The 26,023-nt window shown below is 40.4% G+C and overlaps 1 protein-coding gene across 5 annotated transcripts in view; it reads right to left on the minus strand.

Moving 5' to 3' along the window:
• The window catches only part of pard3ba (par-3 family cell polarity regulator beta a), a 123,617-nt gene that overhangs the window by 52,721 nt on the left and 44,873 nt on the right, over window positions 1-26,023 (minus strand). For all 5 annotated transcript variants that reach the window (XM_053230000.1, XM_034300163.2, XM_053230002.1 and 2 more), the window contains 8 exons: window positions 24,314-24,741; window positions 21,592-21,731; window positions 20,491-20,619; window positions 11,587-11,772; window positions 9,900-10,073; window positions 3,162-3,291; window positions 2,006-2,132; window positions 1,212-1,324 (listed from right to left, as the gene is read on the minus strand). In XM_053230000.1, coding sequence (XP_053085975.1) covers window positions 1,212-1,324; window positions 2,006-2,132; window positions 3,162-3,291; window positions 9,900-10,073; window positions 11,587-11,772; window positions 20,491-20,619; window positions 21,592-21,731; window positions 24,314-24,741 — 1,427 coding nt within the window. The remainder of the gene's footprint in view (window positions 1-1,211; window positions 1,325-2,005; window positions 2,133-3,161; window positions 3,292-9,899; window positions 10,074-11,586; window positions 11,773-20,490; window positions 20,620-21,591; window positions 21,732-24,313; window positions 24,742-26,023) is intronic.

Genomic DNA, 26,023 nt, shown 5'->3' on the forward strand with positions numbered 1-26,023 from the left:
AAAAAAAAACCCTTCCGAAAGGAAATTGCACCAAATCTTCAGCCATGATTGAAAAGATAGCTTCTGAGAACACGAGCATGTGTGGGGTCAAAGGTCAGCTCAGAAATGGAGTTTCATCATGAAAGGAAAAACATGTTTCATTTTTTTTCCGCACAATTCGTACAACAGACAGCTTTCGGACACAAAGAAAACCCAGACTGTTCGCAGAGGAAGGGAATAAAACACATACGAATTTAAGGAAGGAATAAAAGATATCAAAGAAAAGATGAAGAGACAAGAAAGCAGAAGATGGAAGGAAATGAACGAAAGAAAGAAAGAAAAGGCGTGAGGTCTCTTTCTGTAATGAAAGTCAATCGCTTTTTCAGGCTGAAGGAAGCCAATAGCGCGAGTATAATGAAGTGTAATTGGAAACGGACAAAAAACCTCGCTTTGGAGGAAATAAATCACTGACGGAGGAGAAGGAAGTAATGAAAGGAGGAGGGGAAGCTAACGGGGTTATCTGCAGCAAATTCAGCGAGACTGTTTAAAAAGAAACGATTGGGTGGATGGAGGAATGAAAAACAGTCACGGAAGTAAATATTAGCTGAAAGATTAAGAGATTTTAACGTTTTTTTTTTTTGTTTTTTTTTTTACGTGGATGAAGAATAAAAATGTATTCTACGTGTGCATTAAATAATATAACGGCCCGCCCTCTTGTTTCCTATTGGTTCACTAGATCGTTGCTTGCGAATTCGCAGGTCAGAGTTTACTTAGATGAAGTTGACGCAAAGCAACAGCTACCAGTAGCTACATTTTTTTGTGTCTCAGGTGTATTGCCATGGCAACGACTCAAAAATCGCACATTGCTACAGCTAAAGCGCTGGTATTATCGTATGTTCATCGAGTATGTCTGTTAGATTTAACCAGATTTAACAAACGTCCCCACAAGGACAGGAATATCTGACAGGTTTGGACTTGTGGGGACATTTGGCTGGTCCCCACAAGAAAAACTACTTTTATTTTAGTTTATCAAAATAAAACCAAACAAATAAATAAATAAACAAATAAAAGAGCTGAAATGTTACTGAGGTTAATGTTAAGGTTGGATTTAGGAGTAGAAAAGCATTAATTAGCTGCATTAATGAAGTCAATGAAAGGTCCTCACAAGTGTAACGTACGTGTGTGTGTGTGTGTGTGTGTGTGTGTGTGTGTGTGTGTGTGTGTTTTCTTACCCAGGTCCATGCTCTTGGAAGCCTTTGTTGTATGATGTGCCGGTGATCTCTGTGTGTCTTGAAGCTGATGATGCGTCGGACGTCCCGTGTTCCCGACGAGTTCTCGTTCATCTCTGTAGTGACAAATGGCTCATTATTACTAGGCTTCTCATTGGCTGAAAGCAGTAGAGACGTTAACATGTAACATATAGTGTAACATAATCGAATCGTATATAAATATATACACATTAAGTAATGGTTATGGAATTGTTCATGTAACATTTACGGAAGGAGTCTCCAGTGTCAGCGCTTTGTAACAGTCTCGAGTTTACGCTTTGCGGTATTTCGGTAACATGACGAGCTGCGTTTTTTTTTTTGTCTTATTAACTTCAAGAAGGAGACAAGAGAGAGCGTGGTGAGGGAACGATAAAGGGATAAAAAGTTTGTTAGTTTGTTTCGTTGGCTGTGGTATAAGAGGAATAAAACGCTTCCAGATCATTGTCATTGGAAAATGATTGATTTCAGGGTTATAAAAGGAATCATCACACAGGCTTCATCACACCACCTCGTTGTCGATTATTTTCATATAATAGCACGTGCCCAGGTTGGGCAAATATGGATTAATGTTCAAATATTATACATCAGTTTTACAATAAACACAATAAACACACGCAGGCACATGTTACGTAAATCGTACATTAAGCTATTAAGCTACTCCATCAGATACTTCACAGGAAGTGTACTTGAATCATGGACCAGGCTTGAACTGCACCACAATAATGAGGCAAAAAAAAAATAAATAAAAAATGGCCGACCTGTTTTGTGCGTATCTCCGTTGTGGGTTGACGTCTGACTCCATATCGGAAGGAGGAGAAGGGAACTCGTCTTCGTCCGAGTCGTCATCATACACCCCGGGTCTGCCATTGGAGGCTGCAACGGGACCTGTTAATGAAAGACAACATTAACTAATAAATAAAACAATATGTATGTTGTTCCCTCCCACTGGAGACTCCTTCCATAAATGTTACATAAACGTCTCCTTACAGAAAACTTCTTGCGTAAGCTGTTACTATAGAAACAATAACCTATAACAGCAGTATTTCCCGAATTGTTTTTTTTTTGTTTTTTTTTGACTAGCTATTAAAAAACTAGCTATGCGCATGCTAAGCCTATTGTGCAACTACAGAAAGAACTGTATGTAGGTCTGTTACGTTTTATTTTTATCCAGTTTGATTTGCAACAACAACAACAACAACGTTAGGTGCACAAGAGTACAACTTAGTGCTGCGTGATGAAAACGAAGCAAAACGACGCCAAATACAAACTGAAAATCGTGAATGTTATAATATAGATCCAAAAACAAGTGCGTTACTTTTGATGGACAAGAGACGTTAATCCAGAAACAATGGTTTGAAAAAAGCGAGGCTTTGTGTTGGCACAGCAGCTCTCTGGAGGCTGCGAGGAGAAGAACAGAGAGTGAATTTAAAACAGTTTGTTATCCATCCGCACAATAGACTGTATGCAAATACGGCCCACTTAGAATCCATTTCATCAGCCTAATGATTTCAAGGTCAGACCTCACAGCGTGAAAGTGGAGGGTAAAATGTAACGATAATACTGCTGTCGGCGCTTTTTTTTTTTTATCCTCCTCTTAAGCGAAGCGGCCGCTCGACTTGAATTAGTTAAAAAGCTTAATGTTCGTTAATGGGTAGGATAAGACTTTTTTTAAATATATTAAATTATTTTATCAGAAATCAACTTATTTTTCAGTAGTTTTTTTATTTTATTTTCAAAATGGAAAGTTAGTAGGAATAGTATTATTCTTGCTATAGCTAGAATTTATATAACTGCTAATACATGGTCGGGAATAACTCATGACATCGTGAAACTATTACAAGCTCACCGTATATTTAAAAGATTTTTTTCGATGGTAAATGGTTGTAGGTTTCTCGTGAGAAAGCGTGCAGGTACCTGGAACACGGTCGTAGATGCTGTTGATCACCATGGGTGGCTGAGCGACGCCGTTGCTCAGGTTATTTTGGGTGTGCAGAGCTGGGGAACTCTCTCTCATCCGACTCTGACCTTCATCTTGTCGTCTCTCCTGGAAATGTTAGATTTTTTTTATTGTATATTTTATTTTAGAAAGTAAAATTACTTCAGCTGAAGAAGAGATTGTAACATTCCTCACATATTCCTCTCATAACTTTCATATTTTCAGTGTGACATTAAGCTAAATAGCCATTTTTATCAAGGGCGCCAATAATTCTGGAGCTATGTGACAGTAGTAAGAAAATGTACACGGACTGAATGTGTATCATGAGATCCATCCATCCATCCATCCATCCACTTCCAAAATTCATCTATATTTTCATCTATCCTCTTTTACTCTCATTCCATTCATTCATCTGTCCATGATCTTCTACTTCCAAGATTCATCTATTCATCCATCTGTCCATCTCTTTATCCATTCATCCAGGTTGGAAAGGTGCATGGACATCTATCCTTCCACCCACTTCCAAACTTCATCACTTCATCTATCTCTTTGATTCCTCCATCTAGCTATTCATCCATCCATCTTCTTGCACTTTCATTCCACTCACCCAATCATCACTTCTTCTTTGCATCCATCCACTTCAACTCCCATTGCCTTCATTCATCCACATCTTCCATTCGTCCATTCAGCTATACATTCTTCCATCTCTTCATCCAACCGTCTTCCAAAATTCACAAATTGATCCAGATTCTCCATTCATGCATCCATCTATTCATTCTATCCATCTTCATTCTTTCATCTGTCATCATTTCCTTCTGTCCATCCATCCATCCACCTATCCATCCATGATTATCTCCTTTGAAAATTGACACATTTGTCTATCCAATTATCATCCATCCACTTTTCCTTCAATTCGTTCAGTTTATCTGGCTACCTGCTATCCATTTTCCATCCATCCATCTTGGTCATCCTTTCATCCATGATCTTTTCTTTATATCCATCCCTCCATCCATGACATTGTTCCAAAATTCATCCATCCACCCATCCTCTTTCCTTCATCCATTTATCCATCCATCCACCCACTTATTTATTGCTCCATTTTGTTTTTCTTCCATTCATCCATCCAGCCATCCATCTTTTCCTTCTTTCCATCCTTCCAAAATCCACCATTCATCCATTTTTTCCCATTCATCCACTTTTTCCCCTTCCATTTGTTCACTTCATCTATCTACCTACTCAGTACACTTCCATCCTTTCATCTTTTCTATCCTCCTATCCATCATCATTTCCTTCCATCCATCATCTTCCAAAATTCATTCAATTCACTCCTTCCATCCATTCAATTTATCTACACATCCATCTTTTTTCTATGCATCCATTCCAGCATGTATACATCGTCCTCTTTTCTTTTCATCCACATATACAATCTCTCCATGTTTTTTACTCCATCCATCCTAAAACAGCTAATCTCTAAAGAATAATCCTCACCCACATTTTATCTTGGTCACTTGTAAATGTGGAGTGAAGGAAGAACAGAACATTTCTGGAAGGAGAAAAGCTGCAGGTTGAGTTTATGGTATGTGGAGGCAGTGGAGAAACTACTGAATAGAGAGAGAGAGAGAGAGAGAGAGAGAGAGAGAGAGCAGTCCCTTGCTTCTGTCAGCAAGACACTGGACTTCCCAAACAGGAAAGGCTTGAGATTTCACACGTGTGAAACACAGGGACAGTGAGTACTGCTGCTAAAATTAAAGTTCCAGCCACCAAAGCTCCAAAAATGGAGTGAAACAGTGCCAGAAAACCTTGAAATCTATTCCAGTGAGATTCCAGCCTCATCTGGCTGGTTAACATAGCAATCATAACTCTGATATCTTATTTATACTAACTTTACTCACTTGTTCGGGCATTGCTGATTTTAATGTGCCACAAAAATGCAAGTGACAATATCCTTTCCCTTTTTTTTTTTTTTTTTTTTTTTTGGATGAGCAGTGGACACAGTCGTGCCAGCTAACTATCCAGCACAGACAGCATACGGCTCGGACAGCTGGTTCGTTCACGTGAACATTTCGGCACTGGGTTCTCATGCCAAGATGTTGGCGTCTGCTGTTTCGGTGCGAGCTATGTGAGGCAGAATCCATTCAAATGAACAAATGAACAGGTAGCATGATCTATAGTCATAGCCTCCATTTATTAAATCACGATCATAAACACCATCTGAGTCCTGAAGCCTAGTGTACGTGATCACGCTAAACAGACGACACAAAATGACAACAATCTGGACATATTTCGTGATTAATTACAGCAATCAAAGCAAAGCAGAGTGCTAACAGTGCTCTGTGAAAAGAGAGGAACTACAGCACCTTCCTACACAATGTGCGTATGAAGGATTTTATGAGGCAATAAAAAAGCGTGCGGAGAAACTGTTAGGTGTCCGAGCAGTTCATTTCGGCGAGCACTGAGCACTGTGACATGCATGCTTTTCCTCTAAAGTGTTAAGGTGCAAGTCAGGGCACTTTGCGCTCATTTTTCATGACCATGCACGACGATACTTCTCTGAATGCTCAGACAGGCCGCCCTCACACTCTGTTAAACATCAAACTTAGCCTGAGGAGTTCATTGCTAGCAGCATGTACTCAACCTGAAAAAAATGTATTCCTCTTTTGGAATTATTCACAAAAAACACCATCAAGATTTGTTGAAAAAGACAAAAATCCAGATGGCAAACCGTTAAAGTAAGGATTTGATCCAGTCCCAGTTACACACCAGTGGAAACCGGCTTGTCAGACAGGGCTAGCTGCATTCTGGTGGTGCACTGATGTCTCTTTATGAGGATGTGCAGCTGTCAGGAGCAGGACACACAGCAGGAGAGAGTTCCAGTGCCTTTATACAGCACCAGCTCCATCATACTACTACTACTACTACTACTACTACTACTACTACAACACACATACCACACACACACACACACACACACACTCTTTATTAGCCGTCTTGCATACAGAGTCAGCCGAAAAGACATCACCACATCAAAGTCGTCTTGAACGTACAGGTGCAAGACACAGAGACAAAGGACGAGCAAGACAGCAAGGAGGGATGATTCTCAGGTGGAGAGATATCATTAGCGCTGATGATGGCTCTTTAAACGTGTCACGCTTTTCACATCTCCTCCTCTAGTGCATGACAGAGAGGGAAAAAAAAGAAAAAGAAACAGAACCGTTTCTATGGAGATCTATGGATGTGGTGGTTGCTCTTTCCTGTCCTGTCTTAGGCATTTGCTCTGATCATTGTGCTGACGGAGGGGAGGGAATCGTGTTGTTCGTTCTTTCTCTCACGCGCCGCTGCTCCCACACAGGGAAGCGTCGAAGGGAAGAGTTGACGGGAGGCAGACGGCAATCAGAATCAGGGTATCTGGTTGGCTATTTGGCACATTATCCTGCGCAAGTATTATACACACGTCACCCCATCCCTCCATCAACCATTCTCCTCCTAGTATTAATGATTGTTCCTGAAGAGTGCTACCAGCACACAGACACACCCCCTGATGCCTTCAAAAGCTTTGTGTCTTAATCAGACTATTGTGGCAGAGGACAAAGAACCAACAAAGGACCAACAAAAGAAGACCCCAAATGAGACCCCAGACTCGGGCCTGTTCTGCCTTCGTGGACCTTGGGGCAGGAGTAGGAGTGACACGAGGTTAAATTCCCTCAGGCCAGCCCCAGGCGTGCTTTCATTAAATCTCCGAGACGGCCTTTTATCCAAAGAACCCGTGGTGTAATCTGATTAACTATTTGAGAACCATTGAGAAAACAGGGTTAGGTTTGAGACCAAGTTTGTGATGTAGCCACTTCAATAAATGGGAGGAGGGGTCGAAACGAAACAAGACAGTAAAGGAAGTAGTGCGGAGACCAGAAATTGCTTATTTATCCTGTTCATTGGCAACATTTCATAATGTGGTAGAGTTTAATTTGAATTTGGTCCCTTCTTTTTCATTAAACAAATCTGAAAACAAAAGCTGTGAATGAAATTTTAATGAGACTGAGGGTGTGTCATCGGGTTCACTTCACAAAACCCGTCTAGCATGCCTCGACTCCCACTCATTCCCTTATCGCTCTACTTTCTCACCATGATTAATGGCATATTGATCAGCCTGCCTGCATACGATTAATAGTGAATACATCACAGCCAACACATCACCTTTTATCGAGGAGCCGTTCAAGGCAGCACCAATCACCATCCATCTCAGGGTAGATGGGGCGGGTGATAGGCTAATGCCATCCCATGGTGCTCGTCTCTTTCTAGACCATGTCAGATTCCTGAACTCAAGGTGGAGTCAATAACTATTTGTTTTCATTGGACACAAATGAAGAACTACATTTCAGTTGATGGACTTGACACTGAAGTCAAAAACTTGAGTGTTTAGGTTATGGCACAGGAATTGTTGTTAAAAATGAATAAAAAAAATGATATGGTAGTATTATTACAATATAACTGTATTACAATTATAATTTAAGTAGTTGGTCTTTATAATTTACTGCTGCAAACTCAGTTATATCAGGCAGAAGTGACTGAGTCCTTGTGTTGCCTCATCTGTGGACTTTTTTCATTTGATCTAGGTTTTAGGTCGTGTGCTGACACGCTTAATAGCTTTTTCTTCACAGGCTTACCAAAAACCATATTTAAAAAATGAGGGAACTGCACTTACTGTCAGAATTGACTAGTCTTTCCATAAAGTGCAAGCTTATGGAAGCCAAACCAATTTAGCTTTGTTTGGGAATAAAGACATGCAGACTTCCCCAAAGGAGAAAACATTAAAAGTACAGACCTGTGGGTAATATCTCCTGAAGAGTGTTGACAGAAAACATCTTCAAACTAAAAAAAAAAACAACCAATGGAGCTGAATATCACTCCACAAAATAAAAGAATGGTCTTTATACTGAATCCTGGTCCTTGTGTGCGTCCTGACACATGTCTAAACTTACTGGCTCAACAAACATCACATACTGTTTGAAATACAGACATCTGGTTTGAGACTAATGTCGAAAATCCAGATTATGTATGGGGAGTTTAGACACATCCGACTTGGCAACTGGAAACTTTTCGCCCAACGGCGTAAGACGAACTGAACTGGAACTGATGAACAGATGCAGATTTGCCTGTCAAGTGGGACTTTGCTGCCTTTGAGACGTAAAAGCAAACAAGCTCAAAATGAATTGGACCACCTGTCACTAGGATACACTACTGGAACTGAAATGATTAAAACATAATCAAAATGGAAATGGAAGTCATTGTCTGTTATTTAAATGTGTCCATTTTAGTTATTCATCAGGAAAACATAATGAAGAATATTGCTTAAAAAAAAAAAAAAAAAAAAAAAAAAAAAAAAGCCCAAAAATAAAGCCACCTGTACAGAATCAGGAAAAAGGAAAGAAGGAAAAAGCAAGGAATGAGCATGCAGAGATTTCAGAATTTTTATTGAACAAGCAGAAATGGTACAAGGAGGAAGGCAGTACAGCAAAGTGTTCAAGAAATCAGGGGGGGAAAAAAGCACAAAAAGGTTTTACAAAATATGTGACATTGAAAGCATAATTTAATACAAATTACTAGTACAGAAAGTGGAAGTAAAGTAGGGGAAAACAGGAAACACCGAAAACGTATTACGTGCAGACCATAGTTAGCCTCTTCAAGCAGTACAAAAAAGGGGTAAGAAAAAGTGTACAACATTCACAGGTGAAAAAGTATCATCTCAATTTTTCACAAAAAACAGTACTCTGTCTTCCCTTGCTTCAGTTTGGTTAAAAAAGAACAAGATCTCACATTACTGTCAGGACCTGTTGAGTTTCAACCTGCATTGTGGGGACCTGATATACAGGGACCGTCTAAAAGTGTTTGGACCTGCATTATGGGGACCATGCTCTGTGTGGAAACACAGTGTGGGGACCAGATATACAGAATTCTCCTGAAATTGTTTGGACCTGCATTGTGGGGACCTGGTACCCTAGACCTCCTGAACTTGTCTATGTTGTGGGGACCAGATATACAGAGACCCCCTGAAAGTTTTTGTACCTGCACTCTGAGGAAATACAGTCTGGGGACCAGATATACAGAGACCTCCTGAGTTCATTTTGACCTGAATTGTTAGGACCTGATATACAGTGACATCTTGAACTTATTTCAACCTGCAGTGTGAGGACCTGATTTACAGAGATCTAAAATTGTTTGACCCTACATTGTGGGGACCTGATATGCAGACACCTCCTGAACATGTTTGTACCTGCACTGTGAGGACCTTGCTCTGTGAAGAAATACAGTATAGGGACCTGATATACGGACATGTGCAGTGAGAGGACCCAATATCCACAATACAATGTCTTGCATTGTAGGAACCTTGCTGTGAGGGAAAAGTGTGGGCACTTGATTTAGAGAGACCTCCTAAACTTGTTTGAACCTGTTTTGTGGGGACAGGCATGTAGGGTCCATTATGGGGACCTGAGTTACAGGGAAGTGAATTGTGGGTTTTTACACAAAACTAAGTTTGGTTTCAAATTCTCTATCAAACCGCAGGGTATTCAGAGGCCACCTGAGGGCCTGTAGTGGCCATAGTGGTGGTAGCGATGGACAAGTCGCTGGGGCTCAGACTCTGAGATCCTGCGATGTTGAACAGGGTAACCTGGATGCAATGGGACCTGGGGATGGGGATCGGCAAATGGGACTGGGCGTACCTGGGCAGGGGATTGGTCCATAGCTCGGAGGATAACTAATTGGATGGTTCCTCGCAGGTTCCCTTCCATGGACATAGAACGTCTCAGAGTCTCCATGGCGTCATTGTTGGATCGGCCAAGAAGGGACTCGCCATTGACGGCCACGAGCTGGTCATTCACCTGCAGGCGCCCGTCCTGATTGGATGAAGAGGTGGGATTAATGGAAATATATATTTCTCTAATCAACAAACATTTGATATACCATGATATTTTTAAATTTTTTGTAATTTATGATCAATAAAAGTCAATACCAAACACCAGAAATGAGTGAAAATCATTCCAATCTATTCAATATGGCAAATGAAACTGAACAGCTAAAGGTTACATCTGCTGAATATCATTGCAGGTACATTGATATTCAGATTAGCACACACGCTTAAAAGATTAATGCATTCATACTTTCACCTCCGATTCAACAAACCGCACACTCCTGTGTGAAAGGACAGGAATGGAGTGAATTGGATTAGGACCCACAGCTGCACTTCTTGAAATAGAATTCAGACAAGGAGGAGGAGCTGAGCACAAAAGAGATTAGCAGCTAAGAGCCACCAGAGCTGCTAAAGACCTTTCATTGTCTGAGCGTTTTCTGGTCGTGAGTGACCTTTAGGCTGGGTCATTAACCAGTGACCACTGGTGCTGACCTGTTTGAAGAAGCCTTTAATGGAGACAAAATGGAGAAGCGAACACACGCTGAGAAAGACCCAGCATGTCGACGAGAGCCTTTCTCCCAGGAGCCGTCTCTAGAGAAGGTGCCGTTTTGCTAAACGTCCCTTGGCACTTCCAGCTAATCAGTGCAGCTTTTGAAACTTTAATTAGGATTAATGAGGCTGATGCTGGGCGTGAGTGTGTGTGTTTTTTTTCCATGGTAATCAGCGTAAGTGGCTATAGTAGATCTCTATACCGTGGCATGCACCCTCATATACACGGTTTATCATGTGTAAAATACAAATGTTACTTTTGCTAAATTTGCAGTATTCCCATTAATTTTCACGACTTTTAATTTATTTATTGTGGGAAAGTGGTTTCTGTTATTCTTGTCTATTGAGTTTTTCACTTGATGCTACCTCTCTATATACACACACTCACCAGACATTTCAGAAACTGCTGATCTCCTGGGATTTCTCTGTGCACCAGTCTCTAGTGTTTAGACAAAATGGTGCGAAAAACAGAAGACATCCAGTGGAAACACCTTGTTGATGAGAGAGGTCAGACTGGCTCGAGCTGACAAAAATGTTTAACTAACCACTCTTTACAACCGTGGTGAGCAGAAAAGCATCTCAGAATGCAGAAAATGTTGAACCTTGAGGTGGATGGGCTACAACAGCAGAAGACCACATCAGGTTCCTCTGCTCTCAGCCAAGAACAGGAATCTGAGGCTACAGTGTGCACCAAAACTGGAAAAGCATTGCCTGGTCTTCAGATATCTTCACCTGCATGATTTTTTGCATTGCGTTGCTGCCACATGATTGGCTGCCTAGATAACTGCATGGACGTGCAGGTGTGGCCAGTGAGAGGATACATGCTGTACAGAGTTGAGTGCAAAGGTTTGCATCCCTTTTGGTTTCTGGCTAAAAAATGACTAATAGCACAAAAGCACAGATATGGAGGTCTTGATGTGAGCATGCGATAGGGGAGAAATATGACTTGCCTTGAAAGCGGCCCCTCCATGGATGATGGACTTGATGAAGATGCCCAGGTCCTCGCCCGTCTCTCTGGACTTGTTGCCCTTCAGACTGAGGCCGAGTCCAGCTGACCCCGAGTCGTTTACAGGAATCTCATACATCAGTTGCTCTCGGCCATCCTCAGACAGGACTGGACCAGACGGCTCTCCTTTCTGTCACACAGAAACAAACAATCGTTCTTGTTATTAAAATGATTCACAAGGATGAGGAAGAAGATTTGAAAATAATTAGCCGAATTTGCTTTTCTGGAGCCGTACAACGTTTCACCTTAATAACTCATTAAATGAGAGCCATAGGTAAGATGTGTGAAAGGACACAGAGGCTAGGAAAAAGATGGATAAATGTATGCAGAGAGATGAGAGGAGAGAGTGAAAAGGGTAAGCAGGGTAGGGGGGATGCTCTGTTTGAACATGAAGGGAAGAGTAAGATCATGAGAGCGTGCCATTTCAAAAGGTAAAATAACCTTTTAAGAGTCTCGTCTAGAAAGAAGGTGGGGGTGTGGAAAGTGTTTGAGTGTTTAATTCATTCCCTCTTTTATCTTTATTCTTATTCTTTGCGTTCTTGCCATCGGGTTGCAAGATGTGAGCCATTGACCCGTAAATGAGAAATTTTTGGTCTCTGTTGAAACAAAATGGAGAGACAAATAATAATAAAAAAAATCAAGTTAATTACCTAATGGGAAGTTCTGGATGATGGAGGGCAGATTCATAGCTAAGGAAACTGGCCTTAGATTCACAAAATCCTGTTTTGTTAAAACTTGTTCTTCCTCTGATATATGAATGTAGCAAAATAGACCATAAAAATGGAAATAATAGCAAATCTGAATATAAAGGTTCTGTTTGACCCACTGGACGAACCCTTAAAGGTATAGAACTAAGGAAGGGTTTTTCACATAAAGTTAAGAAATGTGTTAACTCAGAAGGAGGAAGACGGAGTGCGAGTCCACGGTTGAGCTACAAAGTTGGAAAAACTCTGGACGGCATTGATGTCAGTTGCTGAACTCGGTGTTGAGGAGACCTTCCTGGCTTTCCGAGTTGATTGTGCGTTTTTCGTAGTAGGAGATTGGAGTAAAGTTTAGTTTAAGTCGAATGCCACAATAAAGCATGTACCAAATGGGTGGAGCTTAAGCAAGAATAGACAAAAACAGTGAAATAAATGTTTTTCTGTTGAGTTTTGATATTTTTATTAATGCAGTTTAAGAAGAAGACACATTTTATAGATGCATTTTATCCAAAAATCTGATAAATTGCTAAAATTGTAGTGTCTTGCCATCATGTAATTTGCATAGTTAAATAGCGATTCTGGATAAATCCTAAGAGTAAAAACATCTGAAAGGAGACAAATTGTCCAACTGAGACCCTGAATGAACAGAATTAAAAGCAAAGACGATGCCCTGAGGCAACTCATAGAGAAACTACATCACACACTCACACACACACACACACACACACACACACACACACACACACACACATACATATATACACGAAAGGAACTGCTGATGAATGGCATCAGGCTTTGGTCAGACTGGACCGATGTTTGTTCTTCTGAAAAAAATAAAAAGAGAGAGACAACTCTGGTGGTCGGATCAATGCTTCCAGTGGAGATCACACAAACTGACCTCCCGAAGGCCGACACACTCCTCACACTCCACACACACACACACACACTCTATACACAATGTGAGTGATTGTTAAAAACAGTGATTTTGTGTAGGATGTCAAGGAGCATCAGCAAAATGGAAAAATGGAGTCAGGACATTCTTACGTTAGATTCTCTTTTGCTCTTGCGTGTTTTTAACAAAGTCTCCTCATCGTTTAGACCTTCCAAGCAATCCCTGATCTTAATCAAAGATAACCATGCAAATATTTTACATATTTTATATACGATGGAGCTTGGAAATTTAGTAAATGTAGATGTTTGGTGATTTTTTTTTTGTTTGTTTGTTTTTTTTTAAGATTTTAAACCCTAAACACAAAATCTGAAAAATACAAATCTAAAAAAAAAAGTAGCTAAAAAAAGAAAAATATTCTTACTGCTAAAGTGCAAGGCTACGAATAGATTTGCAATCGTGCTGCAATTGAAAGTACGTCTCTACGCTAAATAATCCCTAAACTATTACGCTATATGTAAGACTTGATTTTACCAGCGTTCGGAGGAAAGGTGAACGTTTGCTTTTGTCTACGCAAAACTCTGAAACAAATATCTTACTAATAAGGATAAAACGAAGACACTTGTCAGCATTATACCAAATCAAGCACTCGTGCTAGCTTTAGGCAGCTATACCGAAGCAACAAATGGTTCTTATGTTACATGCGACACGCCATAAAAACAAAATAGGAAGAGCAAATCAGTGACATGGCTCCTCTGAAATGGTCCCCGGGTGCACAGGACTTATCCTGGTGTGTGAGTGAGAGAGTGTGAGTGTGTGTGTGTGTGTGTGTGTGTGTGTATTATTAGGATGAAAGCTCAAGGACACAGAAACCAGCAAATAGCCACACACCCTGAAGCCTCCTTCCTGCGGACCATGTGCGAGCTGACCTCTGCACCTCCGAATTCAAAAACGTGACTGCACTCAGAGAGTCCGGAGCCGCCGCGGCCTCGCTGCTGTCGGTGCGGCTTTAAAATATAAATATAAAAACTGCACAGCGGTGCAAATACAACGAAAATAGTGCTAACTACAGAGTTTACCGCAGGATTTCGGACTCTTTTAATGTGTGTTATCTAACAGTATATATTTCACCATCTTGAGGGTTTTCAGCGTCGGAATGTCGCTTCCTAAGCCAGATCGAGAACGCCATTCCGTCGTTACACACTGTCGAGGCGTCTCTTCGCCATCAGTAAGAGTCAGTAAAGGGCTCTAGTTAGTATCTTCCCCTTTTCTCCATGTTTAGCTAGCTAGCTAAATTACTGTCAGGTTCGTTTAGATTAGGCAGGGGCGTGGGGAGGCGTATCTCGAACGCTATTGGCTGTTGCGTAAATCAGTCAAGCAGTGACACCGTCAAATCACAGCTGCATCATGAGGACTTTATTTATATAAGTAATAACACACTGGGGGCATGCTTTTATAGTCAATAATCAATAAAGATTATTGATTATTTTCCTTTCACAGTGCATCCCAGAGTGTATTATTCTTCTAATACCACATCAATTAGCCCACGATTACAATTTTCATTAATTAACGAGAGACGTCTTACTTCTTCTCCATTTATAGTTGCGTAACGTCCATGAAACATGTTCTCACTTACGCTATAGCAGCTACAAACAGTCGTTCCGTTACCGTTTCTCTTTTTCCTCTTAAAGTAAACAAGGCAAAAAAAATAAATAAATAATGGAGTTCGTCATGTTACCGAGAAGCAAAAAGATATTCCCGTGATGGTTACAAAGCCCTGACACTGGAGACTCCTTCCATGGGTGTTAAATAAACATCTACTTACAGAAAACATCACTATATCAACGATTACGAATCATACAAACAAATGAGCTGTTACTATAGAAACGAGAACTAATATCCAGATTTTGAAATGTTATTTTCAAAAATCTTTAGAGCTGATGGAAACACTGAGCTCATCAGCACCTTGTCAGTCTCTTGCTGTGTGTTGGTGTTTTTTTTAATTTCAGGAAATCCAGCTACTATCATCTTACGTCTCTCCAGAGAGCGCGAGGTTCACAAACAGAGCTGTAAGTCTGTCAGCGAGTCCGTGTGACCCACAAACCCCGTTCTAATCAAGCCAAAGTCTCCGATCTGAATCCGAAGCGACAAAGAAAAATTGTTTCCAGGATGGGCGTAGCTCGTCTGTGAGGCTTCCTTCCCAAACGGCTGCTAATTTCCACGAGGCTACAAGGCCTTTCGATAGACAAAGGATGCTCTTTTAGCAGAGAGAGTAATGATTAACACGCCCAAAAGCGGCAGGAAGTAAAAAGAGAGAGAGAGAGAGAGAGAGAGAGATTCTTCCTGTTTGGAAAAAATCTTGACATGGAATTATCTGATCTGACCAATCATTGACAGAATCATTGACTGAAAATTAAAACGGCTTAAAAGATATTTGTCGTGGGTTTCGATGTTTAGACTAGAGATCTTGTAGGTGGTTTTTTGAGGGTGTAATTGTTTGTGAGGCATCGCATACACACCCACAAGCATGAAAAACACACACACACACATGCACACGATGAAGAGCAGATGGTGTGACAGAAAGGCGACATGTCTACACAGTCATTAAATCTTTTTATAGCGTTTCACTTCGCTAAAAAACTCCAACTAGTCTGCAGTTTTTTTTCCTCGTGCACACCGTTAGGTTTCAGCTACGATTTGTCCCGAATCGGAGCGAGGCGGAAAATCATGGGATCGCTTCGCTTGAACGTGAAGTTTCACGCTTTTTCAGCAAGCAAGCATATGTGGGTTTTTTTTGCGAGACTGAAGATTGATAAAGGACTCTGTAGTTCCTGTGTGTGTGTGTGTGTGTGTGTGTGGGGTGTGTGTGACTTTGAAGTGGCAGCTGTTCCTTTCTAACAGACCTTCAATAGAGCAGAGCTCTTCAGTCAATCACACAGCAGCCTGGAACAGAAATAAACCACGCACTGCAATTTAGCAGGACTTGTGCGAGCGCTGCTGTCATTGTGAACAGTACTACACACACTCGCGCCACACACTCGCGCCACACACTCGCGCTCGCAGACGTTTCGGCTACAAATCCTCCAGAAGAACTTGGGATAGCTTTTAAAGCGTGGGGATATAGATAGCGCATCACAGGGTGTACAGAAGAATATATTTTACATAACGAGAAGACATGACTGAACAGGGAAAGGAACTCATAACAGCTCATATCACAGTCTCCAGCCGTCTCTTGCACCGAATAGCTCAAATATTTGCACCTTAAAACATCTGCACTACTGTATCATGGCCTTTTATTGCTCAACTAGATTTGCACTGTTGGACCGAGGCCTCCTGATGTAACGATTTTTCTGATTTGCCAAACAGGAAGGCGGCCATTTTAGAGGGATTTTGGCTTCTTTTCTTATAAATTTTGTCCAGTCATCATGAACTTTAGATCACAGAATCATGACAGAAAGACGGAGGGAGAACTGACAGATGGGCAGACAGCCAAGGTTTTCAATAAAGCAGCAATCACAATGAACTTGGCAAAATTCTTATAAAAAACAACTAATTTTTAATAAAAAATACACTAAACACTTCTTCACCATTACACATGTACGTAGTGTGTCGTATGTAGTGTGTAACATGTAGTAGCAGGTAGTATTATGTAATCAAGTACATATTATGTACAAGTATGTAGTAGTATTATGTATTATCTAGTAGTGTGTAGTATGTTATGTGTAGTATGTAGTAATATGTAATGTGTAGTGTGTAGTAGTATGCAGCGTAGTGTGTAATATGTAGTAGTGTGAAGTGTGTAGTAGTATGCAGTGTATAGTGTGTAATATGTAGTATATATTGTGTAGTATGCAGTGTATAGTGTGTAATATGTAGTATATATTGTGTAGTATGCAGTGTATAGTGTGTAATATGTAGTATATATTGTGTAGTATGCAGTGTATAGTGTGTAATATGTAGTATATATTGTGTAGTATGCAGTGTATAGTGTGTAATATGTAGTATATATTGTGTAGTATGCAGCGTAGTGTGTAATATGTAGTATATATTGTGTAGTATGCAGTGTATAGTGTGTAATATGTAGTATATATTGTGTAGTATGCAGCGTAGTGTGTAATATGTAGTATATATTGTGTAGTATGCAGCGTAGTGTGTAATATGTAGTATATATTGTGTAGTATGCAGCGTAGTGTGTAATATGTAGTATATATTGTGTAGTATGCAGTGTATAGTGTGTAATATGTAGTATATATTGTGTAGTATGCAGCGTAGTGTGTAATATGTAGTATATATTGTGTAGTATGCAGCGTAGTGTGTAATATGTAGTATATATTGTGTAGTATGCAGCGTAGTGTGTAATATGTAGTATATATTGTGTAGTATGCAGTGTATAGTGTGTAATATGTAGTATATATTGTGTAGTATGCAGTGTATAGTGTGTAATATGTAGTATATATTGTGTAGTATGCAGCGTAGTGTGTAATATGTAGTATATATTGTGTAGTATGCAGTGTATAGTGTGTAATATGTAGTATATATTGTGTAGTATGCAGTGTATAGTGTGTAATATGTAGTATATATTGTGTAGTATGCAGCGTAGTGTGTAATATGTAGTATATATTGTGTAGTATGCAGCGTAGTGTGTAATATGTAGTATATATTGTGTAGTATGCAGTGTATAGTGTGTAATATGTAGTATATATTGTGTAGTATGCAGTGTATAGTGTGTAATATGTAGTATATATTGTGTAGTATGCAGCGTAGTGTGTAATATGTAGTATATATTGTGTAGTATGCAGCGTAGTGTGTAATATGTAGTATATATTGTGTAGTCTGCAGTGTATAGTGTGTAATATGTAGTATATATTGTGTAGTATGCAGTGTATAGTGTGTAATATGTAGTATATATTGTGTAGTCTGCAGTGTATAGTGTGTAATATGTAGTATATATTGTGTAGTATGCAGTGTATAGTGTGTAATATGTAGTATATATTGTGTAGTATGCAGTGTATAGTGTGTAATATGTAGTATATATTGTGTAGTCTGCAGTGTATAGTGTGTAATATGTAGTATATATTGTGTAGTATGCAGTGTATAGTGTGTAATATGTAGTATATATTGTGTAGTATGCAGTGTATAGTGTGTAATATGTAGTATATATTGTGTAGTATGCAGTGTATAGTGTGTAATATGTAGTATATATTGTGTAGTATGCAGTGTATAGTGTGTAATATGTAGTATATATTGTGTAGTATGCAGTGTATAGTGTGTAATATGTAGTATATATTGTGTAGTATGCAGTGTATAGTGTGTAATATGTAGTATATATTGTGTAGTATGCAGTGTATAGTGTGTAATATGTAGTATATATTGTGTAGTCTGCAGTGTATAGTGTGTAATATGTAGTATATATTGTGTAGTATGCAGTGTATAGTGTGTAATATGTAGTATATATTGTGTAGTATGCAGTGTATAGTGTGTAATATGTAGTATATATTGTGTAGTCTGCAGTGTATAGTGTGTAATATGTAGTATATATTGTGTAGTATGCAGTGTATAGTGTGTAATATGTAGTATATATTGTGTAGTATGCAGTGTATAGTGTGTAATATGTAGTATATATTGTGTAGTATGCAGTGTATAGTGTGTAATATGTAGTATATATTGTGTAGTCTGCAGTGTATAGTGTGTAATATGTAGTATATATTGTGTAGTATGCAGTGTATAGTGTGTAATATGTAGTATATATTGTGTAGTATGCAGTGTATAGTGTGTAATATGTAGTATATATTGTGTAGTATGCAGTGTATAGTGTGTAATATGTAGTATATATTGTGTAGTATGCAGTGTATAGTATGTAATATGTAGTATGCAGTATGTAGTAGTGTGTAGAGAGTGTTACATATTACCCAGTGATGTATGTGTGTGTTTGTGTGTGTTCTGTATAATGTGTGTATCTCTTTGGGCTGACTCCGTGACAAGCTGTACAGCACACACACAGACACACACACAGACACACACACAGACACACACACAGACACACACACAGACACACACACAGACACACACACAGACACACACACACAGACACACAGACACACACACACAGCATTATTAGTCCATCACACGTGGAACACAGGAAGTAATGCAGGTGAGCCGTGAGATTAGCGTGTGTTTGCTGTGTTTATAAGCGACCCCGAGTGTTTGATGTGCTGACAGTGTGGTGTAAATGAACTGCAGATAGACAGAGACACAATGACGGGATGGAGCACTCGCTTCCTGAGCTGAGGGATGGAGGGGCAAAGTGAAAGGTGGAGGGGGAGAGACAGAGAGGGAGAGAGAGGGAGAGGGAGAGGGGAAGAGAAAACACACAGAGGCACGAGACACTCGCACCGACATCTGGGAAAGGTGGAGCACCAGAGCACCCTGCCACTTCCTGTCAAACAGCTGGCCGTGCACGAGGACTTCCTGCCAGCCTCTGAATCAACAGACGGAGGTCAGGGGTGTGTGTGTGTGTGTGTGTGTGTTTGTGTTTGTTTCTCCAAGATGTAGTGGTTGTGAGGATGTCATCAAATTCAAGAACAGCAAGTGGGAGATAAAAAAAAAAGAGAGAGACAATGACAGGCAGAAAGAAAAGAATGGATGAATGAATTAATTAATGACAGATAGATAGATAGATAGATAGATAGATAGATCAAGAAAGACAAAATGAGGAAAGAAAGAAAGATGGACAGACAGGCAGAGAGAAAGACAGAGAAGCAGTCAGACAGAGCGAGAGACAGACAGAGCGAGAGATAGAGCGAGAGACAGACAGAGCGAGAGACAGAGAGAGCGAGAGACAGAGAGAGCGAGAGATAGAGAGAGCGAGAGACAGACAGAGCGAGAGACAGACAGAGCGAGAGACAGATAGAGCGAGAGACAGACAGAGCGAGAGATAGAGAGAGCGAGAGACAGACAGAGCGAGAGACAGAGAGAGCGAGAGACAGACAGAGCGAGAGACAGAGAGAGCAAGAGATAGACAGAGAGTGAGAGACAGAGCGAGAGACAGAGAGAGAGACAGATAGAGCGAGAGACAGACAGAGCGAGAGACAGACAGAGCGAGAGATAGACAGAGCGAGAGACAGACAGAGCGAGAGACAGACAGAGCGAGAGACAGATAGAGCGAGAGACAGACAGAGCGAGAGACAGACAGAGCGAGAGACAGAGAGAGAGACAGACAGAGCGAGAGACAGACAGAGCGAGAGACAGACAGACTGACCAGTTCTCGAGGTAAGAACGGTTCCTCTTGTCTGGACACTAAGAGTGAGACGGTCTCTCCCTGTTTCGTGCTGCGTAACATCGCAACCAGTTCCTCCTGTCTGTAACCGCTGATGTCCACTCCGTTTACCTACACACACACACACACACACACACACACACACACACACACACACGCACGCACACGTCAGCGTGTTACGGCGAGCTGCAGCGTGTTTATACGATATGAAAACCATATGAAAATCTTCACTGCGGAAATAAATTCCAAACATCAGGGTTAAATCCATCAGCTGGAATTACTGCAGTAATGTTTCCTCGGAGCAGCTCGTCCCCGAGTCAGTGCCTTTCTCTCTCTCATCACTCGTTTACTCTGATACTTCCTCCGTTACGCATTTCACCCTTTCATGCAGGAATGAGTTATACACACATGCAGATTCTTTCGATTTTTTTTTTTATTGCTTAAAATTACATGAGGTACGAGGAATTTTGATTCTGTGTAAATATCACTTATATTAAAAAATAAAACGGACTGTTCATGTGTCTGTGAGTAAAAAAAAAAAAAAAAAGATCAAACGTTAGACCTGAAATAATAAAGCAAAATCTTCCAGCTGTTACCATTCAGGCCCAAGGAAGGAAGGGAGAAGGGAAAGAAGGAAGGAAGTAATGAAGGAAGAGAGAAAGGAAGAAAGGAAGGAAGATATAAAGGTAGAGAGGAAGGAAGGAAGGAAGGAAGAAAGAAAAAGGCACACAGACAGACAACTGGACAGAGAACAGAAAGAAACGCAAACAGACAGATGAATAGATAAACAGAAGAAAGAAAGGAAGAGACAAACAAATAAAAACAAACACACAAACAGGAACAAAAGAAAAAAACAGACAGATAGTTGAAAAGAAAGAAAGAAAGAGGCACACAGACAGACAAATGGATAGATAATAGGAAAAAAAAACAGACATAAATAGATAAATAGAGAAAGAAAGGAAGTGACAAACAAAGAAACAAAAGAAAAAACAGATAACTGAAAAAGAAAGAAAGAAAGAAAACAGGAGCACTGTGTCCACAGCTCCGGTGATGAAGGGAAAGAAGGAGTTAAACGGTACACACCTGCAGGATGCGGTCCCCGGATTGCAGGCGTCCGTCTTTCACAGCAGCACCGCGGGGCAGGATGCTCTTCACCAGGATGGGTCCAGGCCCGTGAACGGCCGAGTCTCTGGTCACCACGGTGAAGCCGAGACCGTCGGGACCTGAGCGACAGAACAGAACAGAACAGAACAGAACACACCACCGTGAGATTTATTACGTTACGTAGCAAAGCTATTTCGCTCTAACAATACGCAAACTGCCCAAGCTAACGATTCTTTATTTAATTAAAGAACGACACGTTATACGTTTTATCTGTTTATCGTTACATTTAATGTTGTGGGACGTCCATGAAACAAGTTAGTTCCTGTTCTCACTTAGCAGCTATAAACAGTCGTTTCCTCACTCACTCAAAGATATCGTAAACTGTTACAAACAGCTGACACTGGAGACTCCTTCCTTACGCACTAATACATCTACTTTCAGAAGCCTTCATCACATAAACGTATATATACATTTTTGTTTGGTAAGTAAGAACATTTTAAAAAAAATTTTATTATTAGCCGAGGAGCTTCTATTGATGCTCGAATATAAATTTCGTACATTTGAATTATATAAATGTCACATGAATTAAAACCTGGAAATATTTCCGTATAAAGAGACATGATTGTGTTTTTATTACGACTGGTTTCTTAATATATTTACACTGCGTTCGTTTCACCTCGGAAGCGGAAAGTCAGAACACGGACTTACGTCATTTTCGACCTCTGTGTGTTTGAGCTAAAAACAACGGACACCACCGTGTTTGTTTTTTGTTAGCAACAAGCTAGCCAGCTAAAGCCAAACTTCGTAGTCAATGTTATAGATTTATACATTAATCTAAAGTAAACAATTATACAGACACAGCAGAACTCGTTTAAAAGTACTACTTTGTTTACTGTTGATGCTGTGAGCAGCCATTTTGATTCGGAATTCCATGTTGAGGGAGCGTTTTTTTTTGTTTTTACCCACTCGGGGGTGGAAATTCCAAATTAAGACCTTCAGTCGAACGTAGCATTATTACATTTGCATAGTCTTAGTTAAAGACTGAATAAAAAAGCTGCAGTTGCGTCTAAGTCGTGTTTTTAGCTACGTAGCTATGTTTTTTTTTTTTACTGGTTTTTTGTAGAGTGAAATTCTTCGAAAAAATATCATGGTAGTTTTAAATGGAAAAAATATCTGATGAATGTTGATACTAGCTGATACTCGAGGTTGCAGTATCGGTATCGTTATCGTTATCGTTATCACGTCATCTCTAATACAAACAATAACGTACGTTATATAGAACTGTGCTATAGAAAATGAATCAACAACTGGTTTTTGTCTTGTGTTTTTATCTTGTACCGCTGTGACCTAGCATCGTGCTAAGTGAGGACGCACCTTTAACGTGTAATTTTATTACGTAAGAAATAAGTAGGTTAAAATTCTTTAGGGATGAACACGTGACCCGGCGACTGAGAGCTGGACCGCAGAACTCCTCTGTGTTCAGGGAATAAGAGCGTGTCTGCGCTTTAATTTCACACGCCAGCACATCGACGGAGTGAAGGAAAGTGGATGGAGGGAGAGATAGAAGAAGAGGAAAAAGGAGGAGAAGAGAGAGAGAGACACGGCGAGGAAGGCAGAAGTACAGGGAGACTCCATGACTCCGCCCTCCTCACGTGTGCACGTGTGATTACTGAAGCTCTGTCTTTCTTTTTTTTCTCTCTCACTCTCTCACTCTCTCTTTCTCTCTCTCTCTCTCTCTCTCTCTCCACCACACACAGTCACGACTGAAAGATCTTACACAGGATAGAAAGAGCTCCAGCATACTAAAGATGGCGAATGATGAAATCCCATCTCCCGACGGAGCACCTGACTGACTTTCATTAAAGTTTAACACCTGGAGCAGCTGTCAATCACAGGAGAGGAGGAGAGGAGAGGAGGAGAGAGGAGAGGAGGAGAGGAGAGGAGGAGAGAGGAGAGGAGAGGAGAGGAAATAGGAGAGGAAAGAAGAGAGGAACAAAAAACAAGAAAAAATAAGAGAAGAAAATGAGAAGAGAAATTTAAGAAAAAAAAGAAGAAGAAAAAAAGAAAACAACATGAGAAGAGACGTGACAGTAAAAAAAAAAAAAACAAACAAACAAGGAAAACATTCGAGGAAGAAAATGAGAATAAAGACAAAAATGAGATGACGAAAATTAAGAAAAAGAGAATAGATGAGATGAGAAGAGAAGGAGCAAAAAGAAAAAAAGAACAGAAGAGACAACAAAAAACTAGGAAAAGAAGAGAAGAATAAATGAGAAGAGGGTAGAAATAAAAAAAGAGGAAAATCAAGAGAAGAGACTTACAAAAAGTGACAAGAGGAAAAGAGAAAAACAAAAAAAAACAATAAAAAGGAGAAGAGAGACGTATGAAAGAAGAAGAGATCAAACAGAAGAAAGAGACCACACACACACACACACACACACACAAACACACACACAAACACACACACAAACACACACACAAACACACACACACAGGAGAACAAAAACGTTAACGAAAAAGTGAGAAGAGAAGAAAATAAACAACAGAGGAGACAAAACAAAATGAGAACAGAGGAGATGTGAGACGAGCAGAGAGAGAGAGAGAGAGAGAGAGAAAGACAGACGGAGAGAAAGACAGACATGAGTGAGATGAGACGAATGAGTGAAGGTCACACAGGTGTGTTTACACACTCTTTACACACCTTTTCTTAAATTGATCAACTTCCTGCCACCTTTCTTGTTAGCGTTTGTTAGTGCGATAAGGGCGGGGTTTACTGTGGAGGCGGGGCTTTCGCTGCGACTCCTGGGTGTGGGCGAGGCACTGACGGGAGGAGGCGGGGTCTGCTCACGACGCTCCACGAAGATGGGGCTGCGTCTCATGGTGGGCTCCTCTCTCGGAGGCGGAGTCAGAGAAGAGGGGGAAGAGGAAGGGGCGGGGTCAGAGAATTTAACGTCGGCTTTCCGAAGCATGAAGGGACTCTTCGGTTTAGGGACGACGGTGTGGGCGGAGTCAAAGTTGCTGAATATCTGGCTGATGAGGCTCTTCTCGTACTGGAGCTTGTTGGACATGGGGAGGACCTCCAATCGCACGACAGGGGACAACATGGCCTGACGGAACATCTCCTGAGACCTGCACGAGAAAGAACAACAGCGTCAGGACACCACCCTCTGAGAGGAGAGAAGAGGAGAGGAGAGAAAGAACGAGAAGAGAAGAGAAAGAACGAGAAGAGAGAAGAGAAGAGAAGAGAAGAGAAAGAACGAGAAGTGAAAAGAGAAGAGAAGGAACAAGAAGAGAAGAGAAGAGAAAGAACGAGAAGAGAAAAGAGAAGAGAAGAGAAGAGAAAGAACGAGAAGAGAAGAGAAAGAACGAGAAGAGAAAAGAGAAGAGAAGAGAAAGAACGAGAAGAGAAAAGAGAAGAGAAGGAACAAGAAGAGAAGAGAAGAGAAGAGAAAGAACAAGAAGAGAAAAGAGAAGAGAAGGAACAAGAAGAGAAAAGAGAAGAGAAGGAACAAGAAGAGAAGAGAAGAGAAGAGAGAACGAGAAGAGAAAAGAGAAGAGAAGGAACAAGAAGAGAAGAGAAGAGAAGAGAAGAGAAGAGAAAGAACGAGAAGAGAAAAGAGAAGAGAAGAGAAGAGAAGAGAAAGAACGAGAAGTGAAAAGAGAAGAGAAGGAACAAGAAGAGAAGAGAAGAGAAGAGAAGAGAAGAGAAAGAACGAGAAGAGAAAAGAGAAGAGAAGAGAAGAGAAAGAACGAGAAGTGAAAAGAGAAGAGAAGGAACAAGAAGAGAAGAGAAGAGAAGAGAAGAGAAGAGAAGAGAAGAGAAAGAACGAGAAGTGAAAAGAGAAGAGAAGGAACAAGAAGAGAAGAGAAGAGAAGAGAAAGAACGAGAAGAGAAAAGAGAAGAGAAGAGAAGAGAAGAGAAAAGAGAAGAGAAGAGAAAGAACGAGAAGAGAAAAGAGAAGAGAAGGAACAAGAAGAGAAGAGAAGAGAAAGAACGAGAAGAGAAAAGAGAAGAGAAAGAACAAGAAGAGAAGAGAAGAGAAGAGAAAGAACGAGAAGAGAAAAGAGAAGAGAAGGAACAAGAAGAGAAGAGAAAGAATGAGAAGAGAAAAGAAGAGAAAGAACGAGCTGAGAAGATAAAGAATGAGAAGAGAAAGTAAGAAATGGGAAAGAATGAGATGAGAAGAGGAGAGAAAGAATAAGAGAGAACGAGATGAGGAGAAAAAAGAACAAGAAGAGGAGCAGAAGAACGAGAAGAGAAGAGAAAGAATAAGAAGAGATGAGAAGAGAAGAATAAGAAGAGATGAGAAGAGAAGAATAAAGAAGAGAACGAGAAGAGAAGAATTCAGAAGAGAAGAGAAAGAATAAGGAAGAGAAAAGAACGAGAAGAATTGAGAAGAGAAATTTCATC

This window comes from Pangasianodon hypophthalmus, chromosome 26 (genome assembly GCF_027358585.1).
Source record: "Pangasianodon hypophthalmus isolate fPanHyp1 chromosome 26, fPanHyp1.pri, whole genome shotgun sequence".
NCBI lineage: Eukaryota > Metazoa > Chordata > Actinopteri > Siluriformes > Pangasiidae > Pangasianodon > Pangasianodon hypophthalmus.